This window comes from Furipterus horrens, unplaced genomic scaffold (assembly GCF_987537825.1).
Source record: "Furipterus horrens unplaced genomic scaffold, mFurHor1.1.pri manual_scaffold_6, whole genome shotgun sequence".
NCBI classification, from domain to species: domain Eukaryota; kingdom Metazoa; phylum Chordata; class Mammalia; order Chiroptera; family Furipteridae; genus Furipterus; species Furipterus horrens.
The window spans coordinates 155,660,852-155,682,639 of NW_028327176.1; the positions used below are offsets into that span (position 1 = coordinate 155,660,852).

The window sequence follows — 21,788 nt, forward strand, 5'->3', positions numbered from 1 at the left end:
CTAAAAATAATATGGAATACCCATATTTGAATTTTTACTAAGGGAACTTTGGTTTATACATTGCTTTTCTCCTTAAATTCTTTTTTTAATACATTGTTTTTGAGAGTTTTTTCCTTTTAAAATAAAGGGCATGCATCCATATGTTGAGTTAGTTATGTGATACTAGTTGTAAAGATATAATTAGTTTAAAATGCCATGTTTGATTTTTCTTTTTTTCTGCTTACAACAGTATTGGCTCTTTCTTAAAGCAGTATTTACATTTTGAGATCTTTTTGTTCTAATTATATTACATGGATTTTCACAATTCTTCAGCCATAGGCAAGCAGTAAAGATTTTCTTTGTAATAACAAGCACCTTATATAAATAACTCATCTTTAAAAAGTGTTTTTCATTTGGATAATACATTTGAAATTGATGTAGTATGTTTTTCCTGAAGAATTTCCCTTTTGAAAGATACTGAAATTTATAAAGTTAATAATCTGTAAAGCCTGTAGTCTAAACCACATTTTTCTAAGCTTCCTTTTTAAAGTTATTACCTTTATTGCACCAATATAAAATTCCCTTGATGTAATAATTATAGTATGGAAAAAAATAATGATACTATGGTAGAAGAATGTAGAAGAATGCCATTTTTCTTAAGAGATATATGCTAAAGTATTTAGAGATGACGTGTCATGATAATATCACAATTGGTTCTTAAATAGACCAGTAAAATTTTTTAAAAACATATATTTTATGTATTTATGAAGGTGGAAAGAGAGCAAATGTAGCAAAATACTGACTGGTGAATATAGATTAGTAGCATATGGATGTTTATTATACTCTTTTGGAGTCGTCGTCGGCAGCCGTCCGTCTCGAGAGACGATGGCGTAGCTTCTTGAGAGTCTATCTGCACCGCCGAAAATGGCTGTGCAGTCCGATTCGGGAGTGACAATCCCTGCCACACTTGTTACAGGTGAAGGCAGATGGCCGTTGTTGCTGCTGTTGACGCTGCTTCCGCCTCGATCTTTTCTGGACCGCCTCCTCGTTGCGCGCAGCCTCTGCACGTGACGTACCTTGCCTGACCTTGAGCCTCCAGGCTAGGCGGTCGTCTGCTTGAACTTCCCATGTGTTGAGATTGATGGAGCATTGTGTCATGTCCTTTTTGCAGATGTCTTTGAACCGCAGTTTTGGGCGCCCTGTCATCCTCTTGCCTTCTGCTAGCTCGCCGTAGAGGAGGTCTTTGGGGATACGGCCTGCATCCATTCTTTTGACATGGCCGAGCCACCTGAGGCGTCTCTCGCTAAGAACTGCATGCAAACTGCTCATGTTGGCTCGCTTCAGCACCTCGGTGTTGGGGACCTTATCCTGCCAGGCGACATGCAGGACGCGTCGCAGGCACCTCATGTGGAAGCTGTTGAGTTTCCTTTCGTGCCTTGCGTAGGTGGTCCACGTCTCGCTGCCATAGAGGAGAGTGCTGAGTACACAGGCTTGGTAGATGCGCAGTCTGGTTTTCTCAGTGAGGCTGGAATTGTTCCACGCTCGCCGGTTCAGTCTGGCCATAACTGTGGCTGCCCTGGCGATTCTCCGGTTGACCTCCAAGTCGACTGACAGAGAGCTCGAGATGGTGGACCCGAGATAAGTGAAGTCGTTGACAACCTCCAGGGTGTACCCGTCGATGGTGATGCATGGGGGAGTCCCCGTGCCTTGAGCCATAACATTCGTCTTCGTCAGGCTGATGGCTAGTCCGAACTCCTTGCATGCGTGGGAAAGGCAAGTGACTAGCTGCTGGAGTCCCTCTTCGGAGTGTGATGTCAAAGCTGCGTCGTCGGCGAAGAGCATCTCACGGATGAGCACCTCTTTGACTTTGTTCTTGGCTCGTAGACGGGCCAGGTTGTAGAGCTTGCCATCGGATCTGGTGTGAATGAAGACACCCTCGCTGCAGTCCTTAAAGGCGTATTGGAGGAGCATGGAGAAGAAGATTCCGAACAGCGTAGGCGCGAGGACGCAGCCCTGCTTTACTCCGCTGCTGACTGGGAAGGCCTCAGAGGTTGCGCCGTTGTAGGACACCGTGCTGTGCATGTTGTCGTGAAAGGACATGACCACAGCAAGCAGATGTGGTGGACAGCCAATCTTCCGTAGCAAGCTGAAGAGACCGCTTCGACTGACCAGATCAAACGCCTTCGTAAGGTCGATAAAGGCGAGGTAAAGTGGTTTATGCTGCTCGTGACACTTCTCCTGCAGCTGGCGTAGGGAGAAGATCATGTCCACTGTTGAACGGCCAGCTCTGAAGCCACACTGGGACTCTGGGTAGACGCGGGAAGCAAGGGTCTGCAGGCGGGCAAGAGCGACCCGGGCGAATACTTTGCCGACGACGCTGAGGAGAGAGATGCCCCGGTAGTTGTTGCAGTCGCTGCGGTCTCCTTTGTTCTTGTACATGGTGATAATGTTGGCGTCTCTCATATCCTGGGGGATGTAACCCTCCTTCCAGCAGCGACAGAGTAGATGGTGGAGCGGCTGTAGCAGGACTGGTTTCCCGCTCTTTAGGATTTCTGGAGGGATTCCGTCGCTTCCTGGTGCTTTCCCGCAAGCGAGGCGGTCGATGGCTTTGCTGAGCTCTGCCGCAGTAGGTGGGGTGTCTAGCTCCTCCATGACTGGTAGGTCTGGGATGGCGTTAAGAGCAGTGTCTGTTACGGTGTTCTTCGTTGCGTACAGCTCGAGGTAGTGCTCGGTCCACCGCCGCATTTGCTGTTCCTGGTCAGTGATGACCTCACCTGTCTTGGACTTAAGGGGGGCGATCTTGGAGGGGATTGGGCCTGTTGCCTTCTTGATACCCTCATACATTCCTCGTGCGTTGCCTATATCGGCGGCTTCCTGAATGCTTCTGCACAGGTTTAGCCAATAGGTGTTGGCACAGTGGCGGGTGGTCTTCTGGACTTTGTTCCTGGCAGCCCGTAGAGCTTGAAGTGTACTGGGAGTGGGCGTGACCTTGTAAGCCAGTAGGGCCTTCCTCTTAGCCTCGATCACGGGTTCCATTTCTTCCCAGTGAGCCTCGTACCAGTCAGCGTTCTTCCGCTCTTTCTTCCCGTAAGCAATAATGGCGGAGTTGTATATGGCGTCGCGGAGACGTGGCCAATTGGATTCGATAATGTCATCTGCCGCCACTCCCTCGCCGAGTGCATCTTCCATCTTGTTGATGAATTGCTGGGTCTTAACTGGGTTGCTGGCACAACTGGTGTTGATGCGTGGGCGACCCTTCATCTTGGAGTGGTGCAACCTCTTCGGCATTATGCGCACCTTGCTTACCACGAGGGCATGGTCCGTGTCGCAGTCTGCACTGTGGTAGCTGCGGGTGAGGAGGGTGCTGCCAATATCCATTCTTCTGGTGATGACGAGGTCAAGCTGGTGCCAATGGCGGGAGCGGGGGTGCCTCCATGACACCTGGTGGATCTCTTTGCACTTGAAGAATGTGTTTGTCACGCACAGGCCGTGGTGACACGAAAGCTCAAGCAGTCGCTGACCATTCTCATTGATCTTTCCTCTCCCAAAGTTTCCAAGGCAGGTGGGCCAGGCCATGTGGTCGGCTCCTACTCTTGCGTTGAAGTCTCCAAGGAGATAGAGAGCGTTACTTCTGGGGATCTTGGATAACGCTTCGTCCAGTGCATGGTAGAACTGTTCTTTCTCTTCGATGGTGGCGCAGAGGGTTGGGGCGTACGCGCTAAGAATGCTGACTGGGCCGAAAGTTGTTGACAATCGGAGGGTAAGTAATCTCTCTGTGCCTCCTGTGGGTGGCTCTATGGAGTTAACAAGCGTGTTCTTCACAGCAAACCCAACACCGTGCTGTCTTGGTTGGTCCGGAGACTTCCCTTGCCAGTAGAAGGTGTAGTTGGTTTCTCTGATAGTTCCGTTGTCGGCCAACCGGGTCTCCTGTAGAGCCGCAATGTCGATGTTTAGTCGTGCCAGTTCCCTATCGATGACAGCAGTTTTCCTGGCACCCTTGATCCACGGAAGGTCTGCAGTAAGTCCGGGGCACATGGTCCTGATGTTCCAGCTAGCGAGACGAAGAGCCGGAGGCTTCTTTCTTGTTGTTTGCTTGGAATTAACTGGTGCGGGTGTTTTGTGGCCCACTTTTCGAGAGGCGCCTCTCTGATCCCCACGCACCCAGTGGGGCAGGCGAGCCATGGCGAGACGGCACCTAATTGGCTGGGGCTGCCCAGCTTGAGGCGGGCGGTAGCTGTCCAGTGAGGTGCGATGACCTCTCCCACCGTCAGAGGAGACCCCTGGCGCTCGTTTCCTTCGCCAATCGGATGAGCTTATAACCGGTATCTGTCTCCTCCCGTGTTGAGTCGACATCTTGCGATGACGCTGGAGTGTCCTCTCCAGTGAAACTGAAGCTACAGAGCCTGGGCAGGGTGATATGGAGGGTCTGCTGTTGCCCATGCAGCAGACCCCCCCTCTCTTCGCAGCTGAAGGGTCCAAGGGAAAGACAAAGTCAATACAGCTTGGCTTCAGGTGCGCCGCAGGAGTTGCCGGTGTTGACTACAACGTTAAACCCCCTTAGGGACTCCGGCTCCGGATTTTCTGTCGGGGTTTACTCCCTTAGCCTTTCCCCTGAAGAGGTATGCCGCAAGGCAGCGGAGGTTTTTTGGAGTCAGAGTTTTCCTTCTCTGATTTTAGAGATGTCCTTCCTCTTTCCTCCTTTACAGGAGTAGAGATTGCCCACTTGGTGTCTGAGCCACCTGCCCCCTCCAGGACCTGATTCCCTGATTCTGATCAGAGGGGGATGGGTGGAAGGCTTGGGCTTGATCAGCTCTCAGGAGTCAAGGTGGTGGTTGTATGAGGTCTCCTGGCCCCAGAGGGCATAGGTGATTCCAAAGTGCACAGAGTTCCCTTCCCACTTTCCTTGCCTGCCTTATCCAAATCATATTCCTATTTATCTGTGGCTTCTGCCTTCCTTTCTTCATAATCTGCGTAACTGCAAGAAGGCATGGGAAAGGGGTAAGCGTAGGAGGGATGCCAGGGCAGGGCACAGATTAGGGCGGCAGTGCCAGGACCCCGGCGGCCGACCGGCGGGGACGGAGGTCCGCGCCTTTTGTCCGGATTTTTCAGGCAGGGCGCCTGCCGCCGTTTCCTCTGCCCGAGTTTTCGTTTTCCGTCCAAGATTATACCTTTTCTCACACCACCTTCATGCACAGCAGTAGGTCCTGGTCTCTCTCCGCCTAGCGGTTCCTGCCGCTTCTGCCGCCTCCCTGGACCGTTAGCCGCCGCCCGTTAGACTCTGAAGGTGTACAAATGTACACCTGCACTGCACACCAGTCCACCGCTCCGCGGGCACCCGCAGCAGCGCTGAGCTCGCTCGTGCGAAGAGTCCTCAGACTCTTTTGGAGTAAGTTTTATGTAAGTTAGAAATTTATCAAAATAATATATTGAGGAAGGAAGTATACATATATGGCCTCCCTTGATACCACCTCATCCAAGCTCCCATATGTCCATTGCCTTGGTTATTGCAGTAGACTCCTGACAAATCTTGCTTCTGCCTTTGCCCTCCCATCATTTTCTATACCCAAGGTGGCAGCCAGGATGATCCTGTTAAGATGTTAGTTAATACCACATCTCTGTTCAGAACCCTGCCAAATGGCACCCTATATTTTATTCAGAGTAAAATAATATTGTTAAATATTGTACAAGAATTTTCATCATCTGGCTCTTTTCTTCTCTTTTATTCATGTCCTACTATTTTTCCTCTCACTTCACTCCAGCCAGCTGGCTTGTTTGCTGTTTCTCAGACTCCTTAAGCACGCTCTTGCCTTTGCTCTAGATGTTCCCTCCACCTAGAATAAAATTTTTATCTGAGATCCCTTTGCACTCTTAAAAATTATGGGGACCCAATAGCTTTTATTTATGTGGTTTATATGTAGCAATATTTACTATATTAGAAATTAAAACAAAAAATTTAAATATTTATTAATTCATTAGAAGATAACAATAACAAACCCCTTGCATGTTAGGAACATATTTTTGATGAAAAACATTTTTTAAAACAAAAATTTTATGAAAAGAGTACTATGAGTTTACATTGTTACAGATCTCTTTATTATCTGGAGACATGTAGCTGGATTCTTGTTTCTCACATCTGCATTTGATCTGTTGTGATATATTATTTTAGTTGAAATCTTTTCAGATAGTGATTAATTTATACCAAAATTTCAGTGGTAGGTTATTTTAAAGGTTAGTTGCATTAAGGAATCTGAAATCATATTGAATTTTTTGTTCTCTTTTATATTAAAATCCATTGGTCTTTCTTGAACTTTGGAAGGATCTTTCTCTCATGCATGATTTTGTAACCGTATGCATTGGTCATTTGGAGTATGTGAGTCACTGAATTACACATCACTTCCAAATGTTGACATTTCATTATACAATATATACTTTTTAAAAATCACAGTATAACCACCAGTGTTGGGAACCTGTCAAACTTCATGGTGCATACAAGATTTCCAAAATTCTAAAATTTGTTTGAAATCTCAAAGTTTATCATTGGCAACAAATACTGTCAACTTTTCCCTTGAACTGATAGGCTTACTTTATTATATTTTTTAAATGTCTGCCAAAGACCTAATACTGAATAAAGATTAAGAGTCTTCCAAGTAAAAAGTGCTGTTCTATGGGGAAAGAAAAGCTAATTCAGTTTGCAACTCCAAAGAGTGCTTTTCCTGGAGACCACCATTATACTTTGTTATGCAGAAGAGCTCTAAATACAAATTTCTTATTTTATCTCATAATATATTCAAGACATAGTCAAGTATTGAGATTTAATAATATTTTTACCACTTCTTCAAGGTAATTTTGTAAAAGAAGATGGCTTCCCTCTCCTTTTAACTGAGTGTGTATTGAGGTGAAAAATTCAAAGATTTGTGGTATATAATATATCATTGCCTTAATTTGTGCTAAGATGCTGATAGTTTTACCCACCCTTGTTTTTGTACCTTTAGTAAAAATGCCAACAAAATGAGAAAGACCTTTTATGTGTTAATATAATTATGAAAATAGTTTTGGCATAGAAGGCTTCCAAATATTCCAAGAATTCATAGACCCCCACTTTGAGAATCACTGGCCTACAACATTATATAATGTCTACCCAACTAATTCCCTGTATTTCTATCTCTTCTTTTCCTTGTGTGTGAGAAGATGGTGGGGCAGAAAGTTTTATTTTGCTCTCTTAAAATACAAATATGTAGCATTTCATTGTTTTTTTTTTTTTAATAAGTAAAAAGATATATCAGTTACACTATATTTTTAATTCAAAAATTATATTTGCTTTTAAGAATTGATTCTCACATTTCTCTGTTAAAGGAAGAGGAGGTGGTTGGCAGGGGTGAAGGCATGATTGTTAGGGTAGGATTCAGTGGTGCAGATTCTTTTTCCTAACTTAAAGATGAACATAACTGTTTTGTAAGTGAACTGATTTCTGTTCCTGAGCCCTAAGGTCAACCTTACAGGAAGGGCCCAGAAGGGGAGATAAGTATTTTCAGAAGATTATAGTGTATATGTTGGCAATCTTTAAAATAGAGGCGAAGAGAACATTAATTTAAAATGGTGGAACATAAAAAAAGCTGTTAGAACTTTTTATTTGTGGCATTTAACATACAGCTCTTATCTGAGAAGAGAGAGTAAGGGATATGTCAGGTTGATGATCTTAAGGAATATAAAATCAATACTAATAACAAAATAAATTGAAGAACAAAATAAAATCAGAGGATGGAACAGACTGACAGATCTCAGAGGGGAGAGAGGTTGGGGGGTGGAACTAGAAAAGATTAGCCAAAGAACATTTACGCATTTATGCATAGCCCATGGACACAGACAACAATGTGGTGAAGGTCGGGGCAGGGGGTAGGGGTGGAGGGGGTCAATGCAAGGAAAATAGTAGACATCTGTAATAGTATCAGCAATTAAAAAATACTGAGCATGACAATAAAAAGAGCCAACATCTCAGTGCTTATTATATGCCAGGGGTAGTTCTAAGATGCTACATGCATTCTTACTAACTTAACAGTAATGTATTATTCTGATTTATAAATGAAGAAATTGGGGTTTAGAGATGTTAGGTTAATTGCCCATGGTCACACAGCTGGTGAGTAGTGTTTGAACCTACATCTGTTTAATTTGAGAGGAAGGATCATAGAATTTATCTAATTCAGCCTCTTTGTTTCACAGATTTGAAAACAGTTTCAGAAAGATTAAGTGACTTGCTCACCTCACAACTAATTGGTTGTAATTGTAGTATTTATGCTAGAGGGATTAAAAATTCCTATTGTTAAATGTGTTCTTTTAATTGCAGATGTAGGTTTTAGTACATTAAGAAGTGTAATTTATTAGTGAGTTCCATTTAAAAACCCTTCAGATTTATTTTTGTATTTTTTACACCTTAACTTCTCAACTGACTATTAGATTTACTTCCAATAATGTGTATGTAATAATTAAGTGGGCTTCAAGTTGGATCATATTCCATGATCATTAATAGAAACATTTTTACTTCTCTTAGTTTTGGTATGTCATTTTGGGGTGTGTGTGTATATGATTTAGACATAAGGGATCCCAAATACAATACATGTTTCATTACTTTAAAAAAAACTTTAAATTATCACATATTTTATTCAGTGTACGATTAATAGGGGTCATAATCAGTGTCATGTTTATATCTGATCATAATTTTAATACAGTATAATGTTTAATTTCTTTAGTATTTTGTAGCATTAAATTTTAGTTTTAAAACAAGTTTCTATATTTTCCTAAAGAAACTTGGTTTTAGATGGAGGAAAATTTTAAACATTGCCTCTTTCTTCCCTTCCAGGTTTCACCTTGCTTAAATGTTCTATCACGATTGTTGTTTAGCAGTGACTCAGATGTATTAGCAGATGTGTGTTGGGCCCTTTCTTATCTATCCGATGGACCCAATGATAAAATTCAAGCAGTCATCGATTCTGGAGTCTGTCGAAGATTGGTGGAACTTTTGATGTAACTATAATTAATAATTAATAATTATGTGATTGTGAGTTTAGCAGTTAGAGTAGTGGCCTCATAAACATCTCAAGAATCACTGTCTACAGGAAGGGTTGAAAAGCTATTAACCCCACTTAGCAAAATAGTTATAATACTTAAGACTTGACACTTAAACTTGTGTCTTATATCCTTTAGTTGGAACTAATCACTTTATTAAGAAATTCTTTAGTTTTAAGCTCTTTATGAATGAGAAGGACTTAATTAAAAAAGTATGTATGGAATGCCTGTTACCTGCTCGACTGTTGTGCAAGATACTGTTAATGAAATATAGGACAGAGTTCCTGCTCTCACAGAACAGGTAATCTAGTTAATTGTTTATTACAATAATTTGTGTAAAAGAGCATATAGAAAAAATTATTTAGTATTTCACTTGTATTAATGATAAAATTTTTCTGTGCTGAGCTACTATTGCTACCTTTCTTAAAAAACAAATTTTTGAGACAGAAGTTTAAAACTTATAAGAAAACTTGTTTTAAAAAGGTATTATAATTTCTTCATCCCTTTCTTAAAAAAAAAATGTATTACCTTCTTTCCTTTCTTCTTTTATCAAAAACACCATTAGGTAAGCCCAAACAAGGTAGATGGCCCAAAAAAGAGAGGTCTGATAGGAGTTGTGGCTCCAGCATGAGGATGGCATCGGAGGATGATGGGCAGGCAGGGCCCATGGGGGATCAGGGTCCACGCTTGAGGATAGTGCCAACTAGAGTGGAGCAGATAAACAGGCTGAAGCAGGGGTGGGAGCCAGCACACTGTGACATAGCCTGGCTGGATCAGAACACTGGTCATTTAAAGGAGATTCTGATAATAGAAGCTAATTTTTTAGTCTTAGTGAATGGATTTATAAATATGGAAAGGAGGAAAGCCAGAAAAATCTTGTGATATTAAATCAGAGTTGGAGGTATTCCACATGAAAGAAATATATCTAGAAACAAATATAAAATGAAAATATGTGTGTGTTTGTGTGCATTTATGTCTTCTTAAAGGGCCTGGGAGCAGTGACACATTTATACTAACAAGCTGAGCACACAAATGCCTGGGCCTTGGGTTTTAAACACTGCTCTTCATTAACAGGAACTAGGATTCTTGGAGAAATGGCTGATTTTAGGGCCGAGACTGATAAAAAATAAGATGAACTCAGAAAGTGATGAGTGCTAAAAGAATGAATAAATGTTAAAAGAACACAGAAGCCCCCTTGAAGGGATTCCTACTGTTCAAACCTGGGATGATTTGAGCATTGAAATAAATTATAATGTAATGTATTATAACTTATTAAATAAAATAGGAATCCATGAGGCTACACTAAAATAAGTAGATAGATTAGTAGATAGAAAAAGCATGTAGTTGGAATGATAGTATTAGAAAATCATTGGCAACAATACTAATAATAATTCAGACACTAAACATAAAAGAGATGCTAAAACTTGGTGAAAGAGATGGAATTTTACATAGTCTAAAAGTGTTGCCTCACAAAATATGAGTTGTAAAGGGAAAAATAGTAATGTTAAATTGGAGAAATCTGACAGAAATAGTCTTAATTAAGTGACCAGAATTCAGTGCCACTATAATGGACAAAACAGAGACCATATACTGTCCAATTCTATGTAATGGAAAGACTGTAGCATTTGTATTATCCCAGACAAAGTCTATAACTTGGGTCTTATTCATGAGGAAACATTGGTTAAAACCAAATAACTGGCTTGTGATCTTCAAAAATGTCAAGATCATGAAATCAGAGGCATGACAGCTGGGTGCTACACATGACCCTGGATTAGATTCTTTTTTGTGGAGATAATTATGGCATAATTAGTGAAACTCAAATGGGCTCTTTGGATAAAGAGTATACACAGGATTTTTTTGTACTATTTTTGAAAATTTTTTATAAATTTTAAATTCTTATGTAGTGTGTAAGTTAATATTTTTGTTATTTTAGGCACAATGATTATAAAGTTGTATCACCTGCATTAAGAGCAGTTGGTAATATTGTGACTGGTGATGATATTCAAACACAGGTGAGTTCAGACATTTTAATATGAGAAATTAACGTAAGGACTTTAAGAAGTTTATCATGTTTATACCACTAGATTAAGTTAATCAAGACTTGAGCATTAATATAATTATATAGGCATCTATAATGTAAGCATATTCTTTTTTTTTAAATCCTCACCAGAGGACATTTTTTTTGTTGATTTTTAGAGAGACTAGAGGAAGGAAGAGAGGAAGGGAGAGAGAGAAAAACATCAGTGGAAAAGAGAAGCATCAATTGGTTGCCTCCTATATGTACCTGGACTGGGGATTGTAGGCACATGGACCAGGGGGTTGTATGCACTCGTGCAGGGGATCGTACATGCCTGGACTGGTGATCAAACCCGCAGCCTAGGTATGTGCCCTGACCAGTAATTGAGCCCACAGCCCTTTGGTTATGGGAGTATGCTCCAACCATCTGAGCCACACTTGCCAGGGCATGTAAGCATATTCAGACTCAAATACATCTATGTAAACACGCTGTCCTCATGAAGTTGTTCAAGATAGGAGTTCGACTCTTGAGGGATTTATAATTCAATTGGAGAGAGAATATATATTAAAGTAAATTACCCTATGTAATATATGTCTTCTGAGAGGTGATTGATCAGTAAATGCTATAAAAGTTTAACAAAGAAATCAGCCAAGTGCTGGAAACAGCCTAAGTGCCCATCTGTAGGTGAGTGGATCAAAAAACTGTGGTACATTTACACAGTGGAATATTATGCAGCAGAAAGAAAGAAGGAATTCCTTCCATTTGCGACAACATGGATGGAACTAGAGAGAATTATGCTTAGTGACATATGCCAGGTAACAAAAGACAAATACCATATGATCTCACCTAATACAGGAAACTAATGAACAACACAAATGAGCAAAATTGAACCAGAGGCATCTAAACAAGGAAAAGACTAACAGAGACCAGGGGGGATGGGGGAGGAGGGAAGAGGGATAAGAAGGAAGGGTCTAGTTAAGAAACTAGTATAAATGTCCCATGGACATGGACAACCGACTGGGGATTGACTGCGAGAAGGCAGGGTTGGGGGGGAGCAAAGGGGGAAAAAATAGGACAACTGTTAATAGAAAAACAACAAATAAATCAAAATTAAAAAAAAAGGAAGTATGCTAAGAGATTGTTGTAGATTCCATAAAAGAGTTGGAACTAAAGCTAGAGAACTCAAGTAGACTAAAAGAGATTTATGTGCCAGACTTGACTGGAAAAGAAACTGTTAGTGGGTGGATGATTGATTATTAATAGGTTAGAAGTGGAGTTAGATATGGAAGGGACTTTTGTAATAGATTGAAGACCTAGATTATGAGAATGAAAGGAAAGATAGCAAGGAAACACTCCTGAATTAGTAATTAACTGTGTGTGTGAGATCTCAGAAAAGGTGTGATGTCAAGATTGATGTCAGATCTAGGATAGTCTTTCTAGAAACTTAAACTCAGTAACACATTAAATTCTCTTTTGTTTGCTACCATAAAGTAAACTTTTTATTCTTATCTACATATTTTGTTTCATTTATTATCTTTACAACTTCTGTTTAGATGCCTGCCTTAATTATTAAACAGTTGATCCATAGTAATTGATAATTATTTTTAAAACATAGGTCTTTAAATGAAAATGCCCTTCTAAACATACACTGTTTTCCACAGAATTTCAGTATTCTGCTTAAAACATTCTTCACCAAATGTATCTAATTAAATCAAAGTGGGTATTTTGAAAGTAGGAACATAATCTTGCCATGTAATAAGAAATTTAAAGAAACAAAGCAGAATATGCTTCTTTACAAATGTGGAACAATAAAATTTTTAATGAAACTAATAGACTTATTTCTTCATATTCAGATTTCTTAACATTTATGGAATTAGGTACTTTCAAACCGTTTGATATATATGTGTTTTTAAATTATATTTTATTGATTATTCTGTTACAGTTGTCCCAGTTTTTCCCCCTTGCCCTCCTCCACCCTGCACCCCTACTCCCTCCAGCAATCTCCACACCGCTGTTCATATCCACGGGTCATGTGTGTTAGTTCTTTGCCTACTCCATTTCCTATACCGTACATCCCCATGGCTGTTCTGTAACTACCTATTTGTACTTCTTGATCACCTCACCTCTTCACCAATTCCCGCACGTCCCCTACCATCTGGCAACCATCAAAACGCTCTCCTTATCCATGATTCTGTCTCTGTTCTTGTTTACTTAATTTATTTTTTGGATTCAATTGTTGATAGATATGTATTGATTGGCATTTTATTGTTCATAGTTTTGATCTTCTTCTTTTTCTTAAAGAAGTCCTTTTAGCATTTCATATAATAATGGCTTGGTGATGATGAACTTTTTTAGTTTTTTCTTGTCTGGGAAGTTCTTTATCTGCCCTTCAATTCTAAATGATAGCTTTGCCGGGTAGAGTGACCTTGGCTGTAGGTCCCTGCTTTTCATGACTTTGAATATTTCTTGCCAGTCCCTTCTATCCTGCAAAGTTTCTTTTGAGAAATCAGCTGAACTTCCCTGTAGGTAACGAAATTTTTTCTCTTGCTGCTTTTAAGTATCTCTCTATCTTTAACCTTTGGCATTTAAATTATGTTGTGTCTTGGAGTGGGCCTCTTTGTATTCATCTTTTTTTTTCTTTTGTATTTTATAAATTTTATTTTTTTAATTTTTATTTATTTTTCTATTACAGTTGTCCCATTATCCCCCCATTGCTCCCCCCACCCAGCCCACCCCTTCTTGCACAGAAGGGGTGTCCATGTCCATAGGTCATTTATACTAGTTCCTCGACCCTTCCCCTTCTTACCCACCTCCTCCCCAACCCGCCTCACCCCCTGGTCACTGTTAGTCTGCTCCTTGTTTACATGTCTCTGGTTCAATTTTGCTCATTTGTGTTGTTCATTAGTTTCCTGTACTAGGTGAGATCATATGGTATTTATCTTTTGTTGCCTGGCATATTTCACTTAGCATAATTCTTTCTAGTTCCACCCATGTTGTCAAATGTAGGAGATCCTTCTTTCTTTCTGCTGCATAGTATTCCATTGTGTAAATGTACCAGTTTTTTGATCCACTCATCTACAGATGGGCACTTAGGCTGTTTCCAGCACTTTGCTATTGTAAATAGTGCTGCTATGAACATAGGGGTGCATAGGGTCTTTTGAATTGGTGTTTCAGGGTCTTTGCATATAATCTTAGCAGTGAAATCAGTGGATCAAAAGGCAGTTCCAAGTTTAGTTTTTTAAAGAAATTCCATACTGTTTTCCATAGTGGTTGCACCAGTCTGCATTCCCACCAACAGTGCACTAGGGTTCCCTTTTCTCCACATCCTCGCCAGCACTTGTTGTTTGTTGATTTGTTGATGATGGCCATTCTGGCAGGTGTGAGGTTGTATCTCATTGTGGTTTTTATTTGCATCTCTCTAATGGCTTAGTGATGTTGAGCAACCTTTCATATGCTTATGCACCCTCTGTATGTACTCTTTTGAGAAGTGTTTGTTCAGGTCCTTCGCCCATTTTTTAATTGGATTGTCTGTCTTCTTGGTGTTGAGATGTATAAGTTCTTTATATATGTTGGAGATCAAACCCTTGTCTGAGGGATCATTGGAAAATGTTTTCCCATATGGTTGGTTCCCTTTTCATCTTGCTGATGTTTTTTTTCGTTTGTTTGTTTGTTTTAATTTTTAATTTTTAAAATTATTTATTTATTTATCTGGGGGGGGGCTCTGCTCTGTAACAATTCCTCCCTCTCAGACTTAAGACCCTTTATAATCTTATGAAGGACAATGGGCAAAAGTCTCATGCTCTTCTAGCTGCTTCAGGCTGGACATGGTCATCGTCCTACCTACCCTTGGGTCCAGAAGTCCCTATAAGTGTGGGGTTGTGGATGGGAGGTTGGCCTTCCCACATGGGGAAGAATCCTGTAGACTTCAGGTCATTTGGCTGTCCCCGGGCAACAGCATGCTTGATTTAACAAGCTGGCATCCTTGTTGTATTCTGGGGGCAACAGATTTGGGAACAGGGTTAAAAAGCATCATTAAAACCATAACCACTAAATAACAAGAGGCAGGAATTAATTTTTCAATGTCTCACATCAGGGAAAAAAAAAGGCTTCTTTGGAGGAAGGTGTGCAAGGCACGTCACACCTTCCAAAGTCCTTTTGCCCACTATACTTAGTTTGGGCTGAGGAAATATTTTAGGTTTTCTCCCCTCAGCCCTCTGGGCCCTTTTTGTCCAAGCCATTAGGATAGAAAAGAGAAAGCAGTTTTACAGTGAAGCCCACAGACCACTCCATACTTGACCAATCCAACCACTTAGTTCAGCCAAACTGTTGAGTTTCAGGAGGCAGTGATGCAGACAGGATTAAGTGAGGCCTATATGTACAGACAATCACTCAGCTAAATGAGATCATAGATTTATTCCCTATGAAAACAACACACATGTTAATTTACGCAACATAACCCACAAACCAGTCTCTAGCTCTGCAAGACTGTCTTATTGGGAAGACATCCAGTTGCAAGGCATTTGACATTCTTCTTGCCTGTAAGTTAAGCATCTTAGATGATGTCACAGACCTAGTTTAACTTTCAAATGAAAACAAACTTTAAATGAAAACAAACTTTAAAGACATCTTCACTAGTTTATAGTCTAGTACTGAGCATTGTGATTTTCCTTGAGTCGCAATTTTTCTCCTTAAGATTATCCTCCTTGTCATTAAAGGGACTACATTAAGTCCTGTTTTAATATATCCTGTCCGTTTGCATAAACACAATAAGAGCAGCAAATGATCACATATGATCTTTAAGCCTGCTTTGCTGGAACTTACACAAGGAACCTTTAGGGTGACCTTCAGTCTGCCCTTCAGGACACAGAAGCTGAGCCACATACCCACCATGCAGCCTTGTCTGTACACACCTGTCTTTTCCAAGTCCTTCTGGTTTTCCTTTGCGCCTTACGGTTCCTCCTAGCCATCTTTCAGGAAAATAACCTTTATCCCTTCCCTGGAAAGATTGCCGAGGACCGCACAACCAACCAATGTACAAGGCCTTCTTTCTCGTGGGCTTTATTACCTTCGAAAGTCAATCCCAGTTCCTTAGGGCTTTTTGGTAACAACCAGAGCCCAAGCATGCCTCCTTTAGGCATGACATTCCAGTCAAAGTCTTGGTTAACAAAACCTCTATTAACAACTGGTCTTATTAGTTTTATGCAAAGAAATTTATGTCATTAGTTACTTCTTCAGAATGCCAAATTCTGGAGGGATCAGGTAGGGAGAAAAATATACAGTGTGAAGGAAAATCCTTGTCCTTCTAATATTCACTGAAATTGGATTTCCATACTTTACATTTTCTTTTGTTCACTTTCCACAATGTGAAGATTTTTGTGTGTGGGTGTGTGTTTTTTTGTTGTTTGTTTTGGGTGGGGGGATTTGCTGGCTCATATTTATTTATTTTGCTTTCTTTTTTTTTGCACTAAAATTTTTTGTTTTTCTATTACTATTGTCCCACTTTTTCCCCCATTGCTTTCCCCTACCCTGCCCACCCCTTCTCCCACATTCAATCCTCGCCCCAGACACTGCAGTTCCTCCCTGTATGCCACTGGTGCTCTTTAAGCTGTTACCCTGGTGCTTGAGCTCCGAGGTAGTGAGTTTGAGTAAGTCCCTGTAAGGGTTACCTAAGGGGAACTGCTTGGTACTCCAGAAGTTTCTTGCACTGACTCAACACCCACTGGTTTTGCAGCCAGAAGTTACGGGAATTTATATTCCTGGCCCTAGAACCCTCGACTGGGGGGCCTGGTGTGGGACTGGCACTCCTTATTCCCAAGATATCCCTCCCGAATTTTTATCCACCACAGGTAAATGTGGGACCAGCCCATTCTGTGTGTCCACCTCTCTGGATGGATGTAGTTTCTTTAATTCCGTAGTTCTCAGACTTTAACTCACCTCAATTTCTGATGGTTTTGAGTGATGGGTGTTCCATATTTTAGTTGTAATTTTGATGTCTATATGTATTTTTTATTTTTTATTTTATTGTTTAATTACAGTTGTCCCAATTTTTCCCTTATTGCTCTCTTCTGCCCTGCCCAGCCCCCTGCTCCCACAGTCAATCCCCACCCTGTAGTTTATGTCCATGGGTCCTTTATACTTATTCCTTGACTAGACCGTTCCCCTTATTTTCCCTGTTATTCCCCTTCTCCCTACCCTCTTGTCACTGTCAGTTTGTTCCTTATTTCCATGTCCCTGGTTCTATTTGGCTCATTTCTTTTGTTCATTAGGTTTCACACATAGGTAAGATCATATGGTATTTGTCTTTCGCCACGTGGCTTATTTCACTTAACATAATACTCTCCAGTGCCATCCATGCTGTTGTGAATGGTAGAGTTCCTTCCTTCTTTCTGCTGTGTAGTATTCCATTGTATAAATGTACCACTGTTTTTTTGATCCACTCATTTTGATGGGCACTTAGGCTGTTTCCATCACTTGCCTATTATCAATAACACAGCTATGAATATTGGGGCAATTGGTGTTTCAGGATGTTTAGGGTATAATCCCAGCAGTGGCATCACTGGATCAAAAGGCAGTTCCATTTTTAGGTTTTTGAGGAAATTTCATCCTGTTTTCCACAGTGGCTGCATCAGTCTGTCTTCCCAACAGTGCATACACTAGTGTTCCCTTTTCTCAACATCCTTGCCAGCATTTGTTTGTTGATTTGTTGATGATGGTCCTTCTGACAAGTGTGAGGTGGTAACTCATTGTAGTTTTAATTTGCATCTGTCTGATGATTAGTGATGTTGAGAATCTTATATGTTTATGGGCCCTCTGTATGTCCTCTTTGGAGAAGTGTCTGTTCAGGTCCTTTGCCCATTTTTTACTTAGATTGTTTGTCTTCCTGGTGTTGACTCATAATAAGTTCTTTATATATTTTGGATATCAAACCTTTGTCTGAGGTTTTATGTTTTACTTTACATTTGGTTCCCTTTACACTTTGATGATGTTTTCTTTTGCCCAGCAGGAACTTTTTAGTTTGTTGTAGTCTGTTTTGTTTATTCTTTTCTTTATATCCCTTGTCCTAGGAGATATATCAGCGAAAATATTGCCGCGTGGGATATCTGAAATTTTATTGCCTATGTTTTCCTCTAAGATGTTTATGGTATCACAACTTCCATTTAAGTCTTTAATCCATCTTGAGTTTATTCTGGTGTATGGTGTAAGTTGGTGGTCCACTCTCATTTTTTTTGCATGTACCTGTCTAGATCTCCCAACGCCATTTATTGAAGAGTCTGTTTTTGTTCCATTTTATGTTTCTTCTCCCTTTGTCAAATATTAATTGACCATAGAGACTCAGGTTTATTTTTGGGCTCTCTTTTCTGTTCCATTAATCTATTACAGTGGCCTTATAATATAGTTTGATATCAGGTATTGTGATTCCTCCTACTTTATTCTTCTTTCTCAAAATTACTGAGGCTACTTGGTGTTGTTTTTGTTCCATGTAAATTTTTATCAGTTTGTTTGGCAAAACTAGGGGATGGATCCTGACCAGACACTAAATCTATTTTCAAATAGTTATTTCAGTTAAAATCTGGGTGCAGTTGTAAACTTGAAGGACACTTCTCTGAGTGTCCTGCTTATTTGCATTTTAGGACATTGAGAACAGGGCACTTCACTGTACCAACATTAGAAAGGTTTTGACCATAGAACAGAAGGGAGAAGACAGCAAGTGCCTAAGTTTTACTAACAGGAATTTTTTTCATAATTTTTCAAATGTTTTTTTGTATTTCTGTGTAATTTATTAGTATGTTTTTGTTTAGTTTTTTTTTTTTTTGTGTGTGTGTGTGTGTCTTAAGAAAAACTGTTTCCATATTTACTTTTGTTTTAGGTAATTTTGAATTGCTCTGCATTACCCTGTCTCTTACACTTACTGAGTAGCCCAAAGGAGTCAATAAGAAAAGAAGCCTGCTGGACTGTTTCTAATATTACTGCTGGAAATAGAGCTCAGATTCAGGTAAATACCTTTCAGATATGAGAAACAGGAAGGTCTCAGAAGTTAGTTTGGAAAAAAGCCAGCATTTTATCAGTGATGTTTTTTAGTGTGTTACTGAAAAAAATTATTAAATGATTCTTGAAAGATAATTTAAAGAACATAGCTTTTTCTTCTCTTAAGTTATTATAATATTCTAATGAGGAGTAGCAATTATATACATATATTATTAGAATAGCATATACATATATGCTTTTCTGTATATATGCTATTCTAATATATATAAAATTGGTTATCACAGTGCCTGACACACAAAGGTTAATATTTAAAAATGGGTTCCTTAAGGTGAATTATGGGAACCTCTGGATCAGCTGCATTTTGCTGACCCCTGCGGTGGATTAGTTTGGCAGACCCAAGATGATGGAGGAGTAAGTGGAAGCTACTCTAACCTCTTCCCAGGACCAATATGGAATTGCAACTATGATAAATTGTAGAGTAGTCATCCAGAATAACCAACTGAACACTAGCTGGAGATAAGACTTATGACCACAGACAGACGGAAGAAGCCACATCACCACACAAGGATTGGTAGGGAGTGCAGAAGAGGCTCAAGAGGGCTAGCTGGGCTCCCATGGATGGCAGCTGAAGTGCTGGAGAGGTATTTCAGTGGCTGGGGGATTCCCCCTGGGAAGTATGGGGTCTAAACCCCTAGCTGGGCTCCCCAGCCAACAGCACCAGAGCTGGAAAGGCACCCAGATAACATCCAGCTGTGAAAAGCAGTGGGGTTTCCATCCATCAGGGAGACACAACTAGAGACACACAGAGCCTCTTAAAGGGCTAACAAAATTTCTTTACAGCCCTTTACCCTGGGCTTTGGCAGAGTGGAATAGAAATGCTTGAGGGAAAATCTGGGGTTGGAGGCTCTGGGAAAAGAATTAAGGGAACAGCCGCCAGGATTCCTGTGCTGAGTCATCCCCCATACTGTTGAAGCCATCTTTCTCAGGCAGAACACTCCCCTCCAAGTGGCATCAGACTAAGGGGAGGCAATAGCCTCGCCCAAATGAATTACTCTGCCCCACCCTATGGAGCTTAAGGCAGGCTGCTGAGTACACCTTAAAGCTATATCACTGATTAGGGATCTCTGAAACTTCATCTGATCCTCCTTGGAGCCTGGTGCTGGTTAATGCTGGCCTTGGTGTGCAGCCTGGTTCTTTCTGCACACACCCAAGTCCAGCAGAGCAAGCCACAAGCTGTGGATCACTGATAGCTCCAGGTAGATTGACCAGGGCCAGACACAAGCAATGTCTAACAAAGGCCTACACCAATCTTCGCAGATCTGCATAATGCATAGAAACAAATATAAATAAGCAGCCAAAATGGGAAGACAAAGGAACAAGACCCCAAATGAAAGAACAAGAGAATGCTCCAGAAGAATAACTAGATGAAATGGAGCCAAGCTATTTATCAGATAGAGAGTTTAGAGTAATGCTTATAAGGATACTGAACAGCATGAAAAAAGACATAGAAACCATAAAAAAAGGACCAGTCAGAAATAAAGGATGGCGTATCTGAAATAAATAGTACACTGGAAGGAATAAACATTAGGTTAGATGAAGCAGAGGATCCAATCAGTGATTTGAAAGACAAGGTAGAAAAAAAACACCCAAGTAGAACAGCAAAAATAAAAAAAATTTTTTAAATGAGGAGAGTTTAAGAAACATTTTGGACAACATGAATTGTAACAATGTCAACATCATATTAATACCAGAAGGAGAAGAGAGCAAGCAAGGGATCAAGAAATTATTTGAAGAAATAATGACATAAAACTTTCCTAATCTGATGAAAGTAAAAGACATACAAGTTTAGGAAGCTCAGAGAGTCCCAAGAAATTTGGACCCAAAGAGCCCTTCACCAAGACACATCTTAATTTAATTGGCAAGGCTTAAAGACAAGGAGAGAATCCTAAAACCTGCAATAGAAGCAGGTAATTGCATGTAAGGGAGCACCAATTAGACTGTCATCTGATATCTCAACAGAAACATTTCAGGCTTGAAGGGAGTGGAGTGAAATATTCAAGGTGATGAAAAGCAAGGACCTACAACCAAGGCTGCTTTACCCAGCAAGGCTATCATTTAAAATCAAAGGAGAAATTTGGAGCTTCCCTGACAAGAAAAAACTTACAGGAGTTAACACTAAACCAGTACTGCAACAAATGTTAAAGAGAGTGCTTGAAGAAGAAGAAGAAAAAGAGAAAGAAAATAAAATAGGAAGACAGTCTTAACAATAAAATGGCACTAAAATTATATCTATTAATAATCACCTTAAATGGAAATGGCTTAAATGCTCCAACCAAAAGACATAGGGTAGCTGGGTAGCTGAATAGATAAGAGAACAAGACCCATACATATGCTGCCTCCAAGAGACCCATCTCAAATAGAAATATACACACAAACTAAAAGTAAAGGTATGGAAAAAGATATTTGGTGAAAATGAAAAGGAAAAAAATTGGGGGTAGCAATACTTAAATCTGACAAAATAGACTTAAAGGCAAGGCTATAGGAAGAGACAAAGGACGTTACATAAAGATAAAGGCACCAATCCGACAAGAAGACATAACCCATGTAGATGAATGGATGAAACAACTATGGGACATTTACACAATGGAATACTATGTGGCTGTAAAAAAGAAAAACTTACCCTTTGTGATGGTATGCAGAACATTATGCTAAGTGAAGTAAGCCAGTCAGATAAAGAAAAATACCA

The 21,788-nt window shown here is 40.4% G+C and overlaps 1 protein-coding gene across 2 annotated transcripts in view; it reads left to right on the forward strand.

Annotated features, from left to right (window-relative positions):
- Positions 1-21,788, forward strand: part of KPNA5 (karyopherin subunit alpha 5) — a 56,997-nt gene that overhangs the window by 25,997 nt on the left and 9,212 nt on the right. For both annotated transcript variants that reach the window (XM_090280611.1, XM_090280612.1), the window contains 3 exons: positions 8,834-8,997; positions 10,973-11,051; positions 18,924-19,049. In XM_090280611.1, the coding sequence (XP_090136737.1) occupies positions 8,834-8,997; positions 10,973-11,051; positions 18,924-19,049 (369 nt within the window). The remainder of the gene's footprint in view (positions 1-8,833; positions 8,998-10,972; positions 11,052-18,923; positions 19,050-21,788) is intronic.